General features: G+C 48.5%; 1 protein-coding gene across 1 annotated transcript; it reads right to left on the minus strand.

The window, feature by feature from the left end:
• Nucleotides 1–498: 498 nt before the first annotated feature.
• Nucleotides 499–12,726, minus strand: LOC126525862 (uncharacterized). The gene is made up of 5 exons (XM_050173829.3): nucleotides 12,468–12,726; nucleotides 9,960–10,175; nucleotides 6,955–7,240; nucleotides 5,067–5,255; nucleotides 499–696 (listed from the first exon to the last, which is right to left on the minus strand). The coding sequence occupies exons 1-5, from the start codon at nucleotides 12,482–12,484 to the stop codon at nucleotides 601–603; spliced, it is 804 nt and encodes a 267-aa protein (XP_050029786.2). The 5' UTR covers nucleotides 12,485–12,726; the 3' UTR covers nucleotides 499–600.
• Between the last annotated feature and the right edge of the window lie 921 nt (nucleotides 12,727–13,647).

Raw genomic sequence — 13,647 nt, forward strand, 5'->3', positions numbered from 1 at the left:
CACACACACACACACACACACACACACACACACACACACACACACACACACACACGCACACACACGCACACACACGCACACACACGCAAACACTGAAGTGTTGAGTGAATATTTAGTCACTATACTAGTTAAATACTAGTCTGATGCTTACAAATACCTTCAACTGAAAACTTGTTTAAAAGGGCGCCATTATGAACATTGTGAAATTGCGACATATTGTCGACTTCGCCATCTTGCCTGCTCCGATTGGCCCAGGGCGCTACTCGCGGCCTCTATGACTGAAAACGCCGCCATTGTGGTATCTGACAATGTGGCTGAATTTCGAAATGCCCGGAATAGGACTTCAGCATTGTTTGCTTCGGTGCGTTTGCCTTTCCCGCGCTTAACTTACAGCAACAGGAATTATCAAATATATTATCAGATATATGTGGGTTGTAAACAGTAAGCCCTCAGCACTTTGAACGAAAAGGACACGGCACTGCCGCTACTAGCGACACCTAACGTGACAATATGTGCAGCTTTATTCCTCAGGCAAGCAAGCAAGCAGGCAAGCAAGCAAAAATGATTTTAAAAAAAGCTTCGCTGTGTACAAGGACCGAGCTAAGGGACGCATTTGAGGCGAAATGCCGTCTTGCAGTTGCTAGGCATGGTCGGTTGGCCCGACGCGCTGCCCTGGACCTTCCAGGTACGAGCCACCTGAAAAAAAAAATGCAGCGATGAAAGATAGTCAAGAGCCTGTTCGACGTTGACGAACTTGTAGGGGGCAAACTTCCAATTTTCACGCATAATCATGGTCGCAAAAGGCGTCAACGTAGACACGTTAAAGGAATACGAACGAAGCAGCTTCGAACACGGATTAAAAGATTCAAAGGCCAACATCAAATCATTTTCAACTAGTATGTTAACTATGACTGGTAATGTTGCGTGAATCTTGCCAGAGCGGGCGGGGCTAGCGATTGTCTACATTAATTATTAACGGCCTTCAAAGGACACCGCGGCAGAGGATGTGTGGGAACTTGGTGGCCATAGCATGGTTGGGGCATGCAAGGCCAAATTAACACATAACCTCCGAGATTTTCGGAGGTTATTACCGATCTCGGAGGTCCGCCCTGCCAACGAGCCGCGTCGGTTCTGAGCGTTCTGTATCGTGCGTCACATCCAGCGATCGGTAAATGGCAGCGCTTCCTTTTCCTATTTTTTAAGTTTCGTTATCAGAACCTTTGAGAGCTGTTCGCGACGATTAACTTTCCCCATCCGAAGTTCTTCATTGTGTACGAAAATCACGGTACACGATCGGTTTTTTTTTTTGTCATTTTGAATTTACCGAAATGCGGCCCGCAACCGGACGTAACCCTAGCGAAAATTACAATACAGAGTTGTGTTAGCCGAATAAAGTTTGTATATCTTGTGCGTAAAATATTTCTTAGTCTGGTAGGAGTTTGTATTAGTGTGATACAGTTATTAGTTTAATGCCAGACCGATAGGAACCAGACCGATAGTTGCATACACATCATTCTATTCGTAATTAATTTGTATTAGTTCCTGTACAGTGTTATGGTGCTTGCTGATAGACAAATCGAAATATGTGTTAAGTCGGCAGTTAATTAGGAATGTCGCAGATATTGCTTTCTGGCCTTGTAAACTGTTTAAAAAATTAAATTTCGGGGTTTCACGTGCCAGAACCACGATTTGATGATGAGGCACACTCCTAGTGAGGGACTCCGGATTAATTCAAATTATTCAAACGGGTACATAACTTGTTTTATTTTTTTTTATCTGCTGCTCCACTCTACGCGATTTAAAGTATGGAGAAATAATAGAGAGTTTTAGAATAGGGGCCCCAATAGTTAGGGACCCCAAAGAGCTTTGCGGGTGTTAGCGTTGGGGCACGCAGGAGTGAAGAGTTTTGGAATAGGGCTTTGCGTTTGCGGATAGCGTCTTGCGCTGACAGCGCCACTACGGCGTCAAAGAAAAGCTATCAGAAATAATTAAATAAAACAAACCATTTTACGATAAGAATAATAATATTGACTTGCGTGTATTCGTGTTTAATTATAATTTAGAGGTTATTCTGTAAGCAGCAACCAATTAGTTGCGCTTAGCTTTGAGCAAATGAACTTTACGTGCCTTCACCAGCCAAGCTTAGCCACGTTAGGCCTATGAAAAATAATATCCACAATCGGATTCGGAATCAGAGGCGTCTAATGAATCCATCTTCATATACACACGCTAGTTGAGAGAAAGCGATAACCCCAGTCACTTCTCGGAGCTTGCGAACTTCACGCGTTACCACGAATCGAACCCAGTTTGGTGCTAGGTTAGAGCCTTCGCTTCGATGGGTGCCGCCATATTTGTTGACGCAAACCTTTTGGGGCCGCTATTTGGGCTCCCGCTAGATCGGCGAAATAGCGTTCACAATGCAAAACCCAAACGCAGTTTGCGTCTCGCGCATGCGCAGTGCCTTCGACGCTATTTCTTTGGGGCCCCAAGACGCTTGGGGCCCCTATTCTAAAACTCTCTAATGAAATCTACAAACCAAATATCTGCCAGTCTTGTTTTACTCCGCGCCGTAGCAAGAGGGCGCGAACTTCCGTTTCGTCTGCTTCTTTCCACGTCGCGCAGCCGCGCGCGCGCGCCGAAAACGAAACTATATCTCCGAACGTGCGCGCAGCACTGGGGGAGGGGTCGATTTCAAAGCGGTGCAGAGGAACGCCGGTGTTCTCGTGCACAGCATCCCGCGCCAAGCGCGAGGAGAGACAAACGCGACAGCTCACACGCGAGACCGTCGACGTCCGGAAGTGTGCCGCGCAGCAAAAATGCAAAACTGAGAGAGAGAGAGAGAGAGAGAGAGAGAGAGAGAGAGAGAGAGAGAGAGAGAGAGAGGGAGGGACATGAGGAAGGCGAAGCCCCCGTGACGTATATCGTGACGCAATCTCCGGTTCCGGCATGAGAGAACGTATGGAAGGAATTTCGCTTGCGCAGGCTAGACGATGCAAGCGGACAGTGTGTGTATGTTGGCAGTGAAGCTCGCTTCCTGAAATCAGGGATTCGCGACACTTATAATATTATAATCTCTGCTATTAATGAAACAATTTGAAAAATTCTTGCGGTAGAGTGCACTTCCTAGAGGGCAAGTGACAACTTCCAGCGTATAATATAAATTCCTATGGCGTCTGGTGCCAGGGGTCCTTTAAGGCCGCTCTTGTAGCAAGGGCATAACGGCCGATCTTAGGGCTGATCCTACGCTCAATCCATATTGCCTTTCGCTTGCCTTCCGCACGCATGTGGACTTGCGGAAAACTGCACATGTCGCGCACATGTGCACAAATCTCTGTTTGCAACAATGTCCGTGTGGACCGTGTGTAAAATGAAACGTGCGCACCAGTGTGCGTCTTGCGCAGTTTTCCGCATACCTTCCGCACACGTGCGGACGTGCGGAAAAGTGCACATGTCGCGCAGACGTGCGCAAATTTCGGTTTTCACTGCTCGCGCTGATCCAGTGCAAACCTAAATTTGTGCGCCAGTGCGCGACATTGGCATATTTTTGCACGCCTACCGCACGCGAGCGGAACGCCTACCGCACGCGAGCGGAACGCCTACCGCACGCGAGCGGAACGCCTACCGCACGCGAGCGGAACGCCTACCGCACGCGAACGGAACGCCTACCACACGCGAGCGGAAGGCTGTGTGGATCGGGCGTAAGTTAGCCCTAAAAGTCGTCCTGCTGTACCCCATCGACAAGAGCTATTTCGTTAGAACGAACACGACAATGTTTTCGTTGTTCCGGGGGGCGGAGGGGGGCTGGGGCCCCACCACCCTTCTTAACGACACACACGCGCATATATATATAACATTTAATAACAATTGCACTTGAAGAAACTTCGTGTGACCTCGAACAATTGTTCACGCTAGTGTGACAGCTTATATGAGTACAGACCCCATAGTACGGTACGAGACAGTTCAGTTTACAGCATGCGCCCTCTCGCGCCACCATGAATCTGGCGTCTCTCGGTTGTGTGATTTTCCTTCGTGTAATCGTCTCATACTTCGCTATCACTAATACTGCTACGCCTTTCCGGCGATACTGCAGCCTCTCTTTACTTCCTCTTTTACTCCGAGTCTGATTATGAGCGCTGCTGAGCACGAAAGCCATCGATTCCGATTTCGAGGCCTCATTTCGGTTGCTGAGCGACTTATATATATATATTTATGATCTCTCCATGAAAGCGGCGATGTTTCCATCCTTAATAATGAATGTTGTCAATTATTAGAGGGAGAGAATAAACTTTAATGAAATGAAGAGTTTTTTTTTTCATGAGTCCTTAGCATTGCGTACTGGAAAGAGAAGCAACACTGAGACACATATAATTGACGTGCATTTCACACGCTGTTGATAAAAGACTCTACCAAAGGGGTCATTGAAGCCTGCAGGTTTTTATTTTTTAGGGTATAAAAAGCACGCAAAGCAATTTGAAGCAAGGTGAACATAAAGCAACATATTCATTCTCTGGGCATAGGCTATTCATACTATTAGAAATAATTGTTAAATGGCGACCTCCATCTCTTTAAAATATATTATAAAATTTGTCTCGCGTATATATTTAAATATATTGTGTCTGTGCATAGTGTTTACAGTGGAAAAAATGTTGACGTGAGAAAATAAGGATGAGGTAGCCGCCTCTGGTGCTTCTCATGCGCCGGTCCTACTATTGCCAGGATTTACAACAATAAAGCGAAATTATAACTTAAAAGCCGTGCACGTCCGCGCCCACAATGATGCAGTAAATAAGCTTTTGGCCATAATAAATTTTAAGTGAAAAGGTAACTCACGAGACACCTGAAGTGATGTGGGTGACAGAACACTAGTACCGACACTTTAGGTGTGTGTGTGGGGGGGGGGGGGGGAGGGGAGGGTAGGGCATCGCCGTCCCCTCCCCCGGAAAACTTCGGAGGGGGCTCGTTTACCGGAGCCCGCACCCCCACCCCCGTACTGGGCGCCTATGGTTCTTTGTCTCGCGAATCCCATACCTTAGTTGTCCCAGAAACCTCCGGAGGAGAATGCATACCTCGAGCAGGTGTTCCTTCTGCCCGCACTTGCGCAGGTTCTCGCGGAACGCGTCCGCCTCCCTCAGCCACCGCCGCCTCTGCTCTTTCTGCAGTACCTCGAGATCGCGGGTCTCTCGCCGCATGGCGCACAGCTTCTTCTCGAGCAACAGGCGCTGCGTACGCCGCTTCGAGTACACCTTCGGCCAGTCCTGTCGTGAAGAGCAGAGCGCAGTCGGTCGTCGCTAAGCGATTTCAAAGTGCGCTCCATATGACGAACCTCGATGGTATAACGAAACTTTGTTCCGTTTTATTCGACATCCGTTGCAGTTTACGTAACGCAATCCAGTCGGCACGGTATACGATCGAGAGTGCACGATTCTTCGAGGTGGCGCTCGATACAACAAAAGCTCGTTCGTAATAGCCAATATTCGTTATACCCGATATTCGTTATACACGATATTCGTTATATAAGCACACACAAAAAAAAATCGCCTAGAGCCCACGCGGTACGCAGCGTGCTTGACATTATGAACACATCGACTGTAACGAAGTCATACGTGTGACAGAACTTGGTATCTTATATCCGGTACCTTCCTATGAAGGTAAACATAATAAAATAACCTCCACGAACCCACCCACCACCGGATACGTGAGAAAGAAAGCACGTAAACGCGGACGAGGAGTGTTCGATATTACGAGAATCGGTGTAAGAAAGTCGTATGCGGAGCAAATCTTCGTACGTTATATCCGATATTCGTTAGAAAACTATTAAACAGAAATCGCCAAGAATGCATCCAAAACTGGGCAAGCAGGAAAGAAACACAAATGCGAATGAGTAGTTACATATATACGTATATAACGTCGTGTAAGCAAGTCGCACGTGAAGCAGAACTTACATCGTTCGTTATATCCGGTAATCGTAACGAAGCACGAAACATAACCTCTACGAAGACGCCCGAAGACGAGCACGAACGAGGGCGAGGCGTGCTCCACATTGCGAATCTCGACACAACGAAGTCATACGCGAAGCAAAGCATTTGTTCGTTACATCTGACATTCGTTGTGAAAGTATATAGGCAAAAAATCTGCGCGAACACATTCGCGGTCATGCACGTACGAAAGCAACGAGCTCGATGTATCAACCACCTCGATATAACGAAACTGCTTTTTACGTAGTGCAGAACCGCTTTCTTCATTCACCCGACGTTCGGGTGTGTCACGTGACGGGCAAAGGTTAATGTGCGTGCGTTATTTACAGGCTCAAAGAAAAAAGCACTAACTCAGATGTTCCAAAACAATTGCTTCTCTGGAAATTGAGTTATCCTGAAAAACCACCCGTCTACTGTGTGCGTGTTTGTTCTGTGTGGTTGTGTATTGATGTCTGTCTCGTTCATATTTGTATGCGAGAGCTTGTGCACGTTCTTGCGTGTCTGTGTATGTGTTCGTAATGTGTGTGCTTGTCCTGTTTCGTCATATGCGTTCACGTGTGCGTTTGTTTGTATGTATGCATGACTGCATATATGTGTGCTAGTATGCATGACTGCATATATGTGTGCTAGTATGCATGACTGCATATATGTGTGCTAGTATGCTAGTATGCTAGTGTGCACGCATGCATGCATGCTAGTGTGCATGCATGCATGTATGTATGTATGTATGTATGTATGTATGTATGTATGTATGTATGCATGCATGTATGTATGCATGTATGCATGCATGTATGTATGTATGTATGTATGCATGTATGTATGTATGTACCCATGTATGTATGTATGTATGTATGTATGTATGTATGTATGTATGTATGTATGTATGTATGTATGTATGTATGTATGTATGTATGTATGTATGTACGCACGTACGTACGCACGCACGCACGCACGCAAGTAACCGAGAAAGAGGGCACACCTGGTTCCAGTTTGACTCGACGACTCGCTCGCTGAGCAGCACGCCCATGAGCCGGGAGTTCTGCCGGAACCGGCTCGTGGCCACCGCGGCGGCCGAGCAGGACCTCGGCTCGTCGGCCCGCGCGCCCGCGGGCTCCTGGGTCTCGACCACGAACGCCGGCCCGGGCCCCGTGCTGTGGGAGTCCATCACGCGGGCTCGGTCGGCCAGCTGGCGCACCTTGCCCATGGTTGCCAGAGGAAGCTGGACGCCGCCGCCGCCGCTGATGCTGGGGGTACCATTCGCCCCGCTGTATCAACACGCGCGCGCGCATCCATACTGATGATGACGACGACGACGATGAAGCCTCAATTAGTGGCCCAAACCCACTATGGGGGATAGGCCACGAATCGGGTGTTAATATGATTGAAAAAAATAAATAAATTAGTTACCTTATTTCGTTATAGCGCAAGCTGAACAAGGACAACGGAAAGGCACATCTGACACACACAGCGCTAACTTTCAACAACAGATTTACTTCCCGTTCTCGTCACTATATATACACCCTCGAACCGTCATACAGCGCGTGTAAAATTTCGGTAAAAAATGAACGAACAAATATAAACTGGGAACCACACGTAGGCAGTTTTTTGACTCACATACTCACAGACATGTACATGTTCAGCGCGAACAAAGGTAATTGAGCTCTTTTGAGGATAATGAAATGGAATGTTTACTGACGCATGCGTCGCCGAATGTGGTGTCTTAGCTTCTATTATCAAGCGCGTCATCTCACACCTGCTTCTGCTCATGATGACTGTTTCTTTCAATCTAGGTTTGCGTTTGCATCTCTGGCAATGGATGGCAAGAAAGCCGTCAGCGGCGAAGTTGTTTACGTTATTGTGTTCTCTTGGCCTGTCGTTTATGTATCTGCCTGTTTGACCAATGTAGGATCGTCCACACCCGAGAGGAATGCGGTATGCGGTACCATTGAAATGCCACGTGACGGGAGGATTAGATTCCTAGACATCAAGTTTGTGCTCACCGATAACAAAACCTGCTGGTGTTACGAACGTAGGGCGAGTAAGCCACTTTTACCATTTGATTTCGCGCATACAAAGCTTGTGAAGAGGGGAATGCCGAGAATGTGTTTAAGCGAAATAACCACTGCACCAAATTTTGCAACAGAAGCCCGTTGCATTCAAATGAAGTTAAAATCTATAGTGACTGTTGGTAGCAAATTCGCGATGTAGGCCGTAATGTCTTTTTTTTTATATAAGAATGATTGAAAATCGCAAGGTTTCAGAAAATGACACTGTCAAGTTTACAACTCTGACTCAGCAATGATAAACGATATAAAGACTCTGTACATTACGTATAAAAGCACATCTATAAAGCGGACAAAGGTGGCTCTTGAGTATACATCGTAATAAGGGAGTAGGAATATTGCAACACCCTTGCAGACAACATAACGATTCACGTAAGAAATAAATTAATACATCAAAACATGCCCGCTTTGGATGCTCTAACGGATGCAGTTACAGAACTGCGATATCTGTTTTTGGTGCAGAGTTACGAATTTGAAAGCTTCGTGCATCTATTTTTTTTTTCAAACATACTAATATTTGAACAAGAAAATTCTTTCAAAAAAATTCAGGCCTTAAGTCAAAATTCCGCTTCCAACAGTAACTAGAATAGAACTTTCTCTCTCTCTCTCTATCTCTCAAATGCAACAAATGTAATTAAAATGAGCCCAGTGGTTATGTCAGAAAAGCGTTTAATTCTGCGTTTTACGTGTATTTGAATAGGCGGCATCGGAGTTGAGCCCGAGATAAAGGTTCCTATTATTTGTTGGGGAAAATATACATCACGTCCCAGAAGAAACCAAATCGCGCTCTGCGAATACGCTCCGCGCAGCCAGATGTCGCCTAGCAACGGAGACGCCTCGCCTGCTCTGTACATCCCAATTGTGTGTAACAGCGAGACAGTAACAGGAGCACGAGCGAGGGTAACCGATCGTCTTAACTGTCTTGTCTCGCTGTTAACGCTCGCACTTTATACACACAAGGTGTGTCCGCACCTACATGCCCAATCAGCTGCTCTATTATTATGCACAAATGCAGTATCCGTATACCATACTCCTACTTTCGCTTCTACAGCACGTTTTCTTTCTTTGTTTTAGTCTATGTTTCACCAAGAGGCCTGGCACGGAGGGTTCCTACCAAGGGGACATAAGCGACACAGTGAGCAGGGCGGTCAGGTAGATGTCTATATAGCGGCCGCACACAAATTATACTTTAGCGTGTCCGGCATCCGGGTAAGCGCAAGCGGACTGGGCGTTTTGCCAGATGAGTGGAGGCGCAAACGTGAACGGTGCAGCACACCTGACAGCGCTGAACTTAACCAGACAAATACAGCTGATATTGCAGTAGTCAAGTGTATTTCACTTTGATGCCGGTGTAAATTTTCGGCAGCAACGCGATTACGCCGCTGCCGAAAATTCACACCGGCAGCGAAGTATAGGATACACTTGGTTACTGCGATATTAGCTCTGTGTTTGATTAGTTGAGCTCTGCGTCACAAGGTGGGTTCCACGGCGCGCGCAGGCCGTTCATGTTTGTGCCTCCGCTCATCCGGTAAAACGCCCAGTCCGCATGCGTCTACCACAACACCGGACAAGGTAAAACTTATGGACGATTTAGCGTGTCCACTATTTCGGTAAAAGCAGGCGGACTGGGTAATGTTCCCAAAGAATGCAAATCAAATTAAAAAACTCAGTGCCCTTCCACTCTGTGAGGAGGATGACCAGCGAAGCTGTGCATGTGGGCCCCTTAATGGCGAACTGCACCTCCGCCGCGGGTCGGCCCGGCATTGCACTATCTCCGGTATCGGCCCACGTATGGGGTGTTTCTTGCTTACCGCGCCAACGACACGAAAATTGCCTTGGACGGTAGTAGTATACAGCTTCGATGTAAAAAAAAGCGCCTGGTGCATAACGGGTACGATCAATTCAAGAGTGCCGCACTCACCGTAACGGCGCCGTCGGTGCCGTCGCCTGAGTTCCAGCAGCTGCCGCTGGTGGCGCGGGCGGCAAGAACACGGGCCAATAGCAAGACCGGCCCCGGCTGTCGCACAGGGCGTCGCTGTTGCTGCAGGCGCCGACGCCGAGAGAGGTTGCCGACGCACTGAGACGGCGGTCGTCCCGCCACCTGGTGGGGATGAACCCCTGTCTCTCCGCGATGAGCCTGATGGGCGGGCACCATAATCATCATCACCAATGTGGAGTCCAAAACAGCACCACACTATTACAAATAGATGGAAGGAGCCTCGTTAGCTCCACCTACCGCGTTACTAACAAATTAAACTTATACCTAAATTTATGACTTAAGTCACCACTCGACTCTTACGGTACTCCTCCCCTTCCACACAACAGGCGAGACGCGCGAGAGTATTGCCATCGCGCGAACGCGCGCACCAACATCGATTGACCAACTCATCCAGGGACCCCCGAAAACTAACCGAAACCGTCTCGACATATTCAAGTGCGCAGCGCGCTACGAACGCCAATTCGTCTATAAAAACCCGCGGACAACTTTCTGTGTCAATGAAGGGAAAGCTACGGAGGCAAAGCGCGCACAAGTGAGAGCGCTTCTGAAAAGAGTCCCGTGTGTTCATCCTGCGTTAAAGTTGGGGAAGAGAAAACATAAACACCCTATTAGCAACAGTTTTTAAGATAAAACACACCACTGAAATGAACATAAAAGTTTGCTTATTTTGCGGCTTGTACCTTCCGCGTCTGCGCAAACGCGAAACCGTAGCACGGGAAGCTGCGTCGATTCAGTGTCTGTTCCGAGCACGGTGCAAGAATATAATGCACCGTGGTTCCGAGCAATCAAAAACACTGTCATACGCTGGCGGACTACTTGGCGCCGTAACACATGTGCAGCAGCCACGCGCCCGTAGCTTTCTCTTCATTGCTCTAGTTGCCCCACGGAGGAAGGAAACTAAGGAGAGGCCCTGACGTCACTCTTTGTGAAGCAAAAGTGAAGCCGGAATTTGGCGTTGCTCATGGCGATGCTCCGCCTTTTGGGCCACCCTCCTCTCTTGTTTACATCTTTCGCGAAACCACGCCGCGCTGCGCGTGGTGTCGCGCGCGCTCGCGCAACATCTGGCAGAGCAGGGTGCAGGTAACACAGCGCAACAAGACACGGTGACTAACGCAAACCCGCCCACTCAGCGCCTTTGCCACGGCCCGAAACCTACCAGAGCAACACGTGTGAGCGCTCAAAACCATAACAACGCCGCCATTGTGGCCCAAAAGGCGTGGCCATACAACAAAAAAAATAATAAAGCAGCAAAAAAATGAGAACCTACTACGTCATTTCCGCCACACTTTTCTCCTAGCGCGCGGAGGGGGTAGGGCCTCTCCTTAGTTTCCTTCCTCCGTGAGTTGCCCGGTGCTCGGGATTGGATTGGATTGGATTGGAGCAAACTTTATTTGTGCTTGCAGTGCTCGGGTGAGCTTGTGAGCGGCTTCAGCCAGTTCTAGGGATCAAATACAACATCATCACGTACAGGGAAATTGTAGATATTACAAAGCCGAAAGAAGAATCTTTCCGCCTCCGCGTCGGTCTCTCTCTCCGGAGGACGCTCGCATTTGCCGGCGCCTCCAGGGAAACAATTATATGTCACCATATTGGATCTACTTAACTCAGACGAGGGACTATAACGACGCTCTCTGCAAAATTTGTAAGGAGAATGGTAAGCTAGACCACGTAATATGGGAATGTGCTGGCTCCCCAGGGCCCAAGGAAAACATTGACAGTAGAGAAGCCTGGGAGGCCTTGCTCCAGAGCAAGGCCGAAGACGATCAGCGTCGAGTGATCCGCCTGGCCGTTGAGGCCGTGAAGACTCGCCGTCCTCAACGCGCGGGGACTTCGTCCTCCCCAGTCTCTGCGTGTAGGCTAAGAGGCGGGCATCGCAACTCGGTGGAATAATAAAGTTTGCAGTCAATCAATCAATCAATCAATCAATCAATCAATCAATCAATCAATCAATCAATCAATCAATCAATCAATCAATCAATAAACCCCTTCATTGCCACAGGTTGAAGGCCACACCATAACCGCACAAGAACTAGTCAGGTCGCCGTCGCCTAAAAAAAAAAAAAAAATGTGAGCGCGCTCGTACCAAACGCCCGGTGCGTCCGTCGCGACGCAAAAGACGCGCTGCAAACGCGATATCGCGCCCCCGAATGGCAGAAAGGCGGGATGCAAAACAACGCGACGTTGGACACAGAGCATCTCGTAATGAAGAGAAGAGAACGCCTGATTTCCTTCGATCGGGGAAGTCTTGCGAGAAGGTTGTCCGCAATCACCGCAATACAGCGTCGCCTTTGGGCAGCACTGTACGCCGTACCCAAGAAGCACCGATGTAGCCAGTGGCAGTTCTAAATAATACCCGGTATCACGTGGCCACCCTTTGCATCAGGATTGAAAGTGCGCGCGTCGCAGCAGAGGTGTTGCAAACGAGCTCACCTGTAGTGCGAGTCCATGAAGCCGCGAGGAATTTCCACGTGACGTGGAAGGCGTTTCGCGAAGAGTCGAATCCTCGAACGAGAAGGGTGCTTCTAAAGCGGACTGCCAAATGGAGGAAGCTGATCACCGGCACACGTCAAAGACGCTACAGAAGCAACAAAAAGCGCGCTTCGAAAGAACAACGCTCAAAACGCCCTCGACGCCGCCTGCCGGACCGAGTTCAACTCGAACGCTCGAACCATTGCAATGAGAACGCTGGGTGCCCTCGGTCTGTGGGAGGGAACCGGCGATTTGGGAGAGGGGGCACAAAGAGTGGACGCACCCTTTGAGAGAGCGAAAGAGAAGCTTTGAAGTCACTCTCATTAGTTGCATGCAAATGTGACGAACAGCGCTTGCGTCGCGCTTTTATTATACGGGGGCGGACTGAGCGTTCTGCATCTTAAGAACAGCTCGAGGTTGGTTGTCGTGTCCTTAAAGTACCTATAGATAAAACTGGTGTGGGTGGTCGTTTGCGATAGCTAACAGTGAGACCAATGAAGAGTCTCTATTAAGTGTGGCCTGCTTCGTGATCTGCTGACGCTGCAGCACATACGTAACACTGCGTGGTATTATTGTGTGATCGCGGCGGCGGGCTGGAATGGCCGTGATGGCAGCGACGCGGAGTCCAAGGGCTGAGGGGGGGTGCGGGGGGGATGTCGCTCCTTGCTTGCTTGCTTGCTCGTTTATTTCCTACATTATGGCACGTACCCACTAGGGGTGCTCGGCCAAGAAGCCGGCGGTTAAAGTTGGAACTGTACGAGGAATTGATTAAGTTAGCCGAACTAATGTTAGAGGAAAACACGTGCTTCTGAAAGGATAGCAAATTTGAAGGTAAGAAACGTTGATCAAATTCAAGTTGGACTTCTGTGAAATGTCAATTAAGAAATCAGGTATTCTCCTAGTGTCGCAAAGGAACTCGCAGACGGCCGTGCGTACGTTCCTGTGACTAAAACCCAATGTAGGTGCCCCAAAAGAGGGAATCTTTTCAGCGTTTACAGGAACGCTTAATTTCGGGAATAGAATTTCGAAGCACTTCTTCCTCTGGATAGTAAATCGACGGCAGGCTAACAACACACGCACTCGCACGCACAGCTTTCTAGTATAAACGCGATCTCTTGCGTGGGTCGATCTCCTGTTATTG

This window comes from Dermacentor andersoni, chromosome 8 (genome assembly GCF_023375885.2).
Source record: "Dermacentor andersoni chromosome 8, qqDerAnde1_hic_scaffold, whole genome shotgun sequence".
Classification (NCBI taxonomy): Eukaryota; Metazoa; Arthropoda; class Arachnida; order Ixodida; family Ixodidae; genus Dermacentor; species Dermacentor andersoni.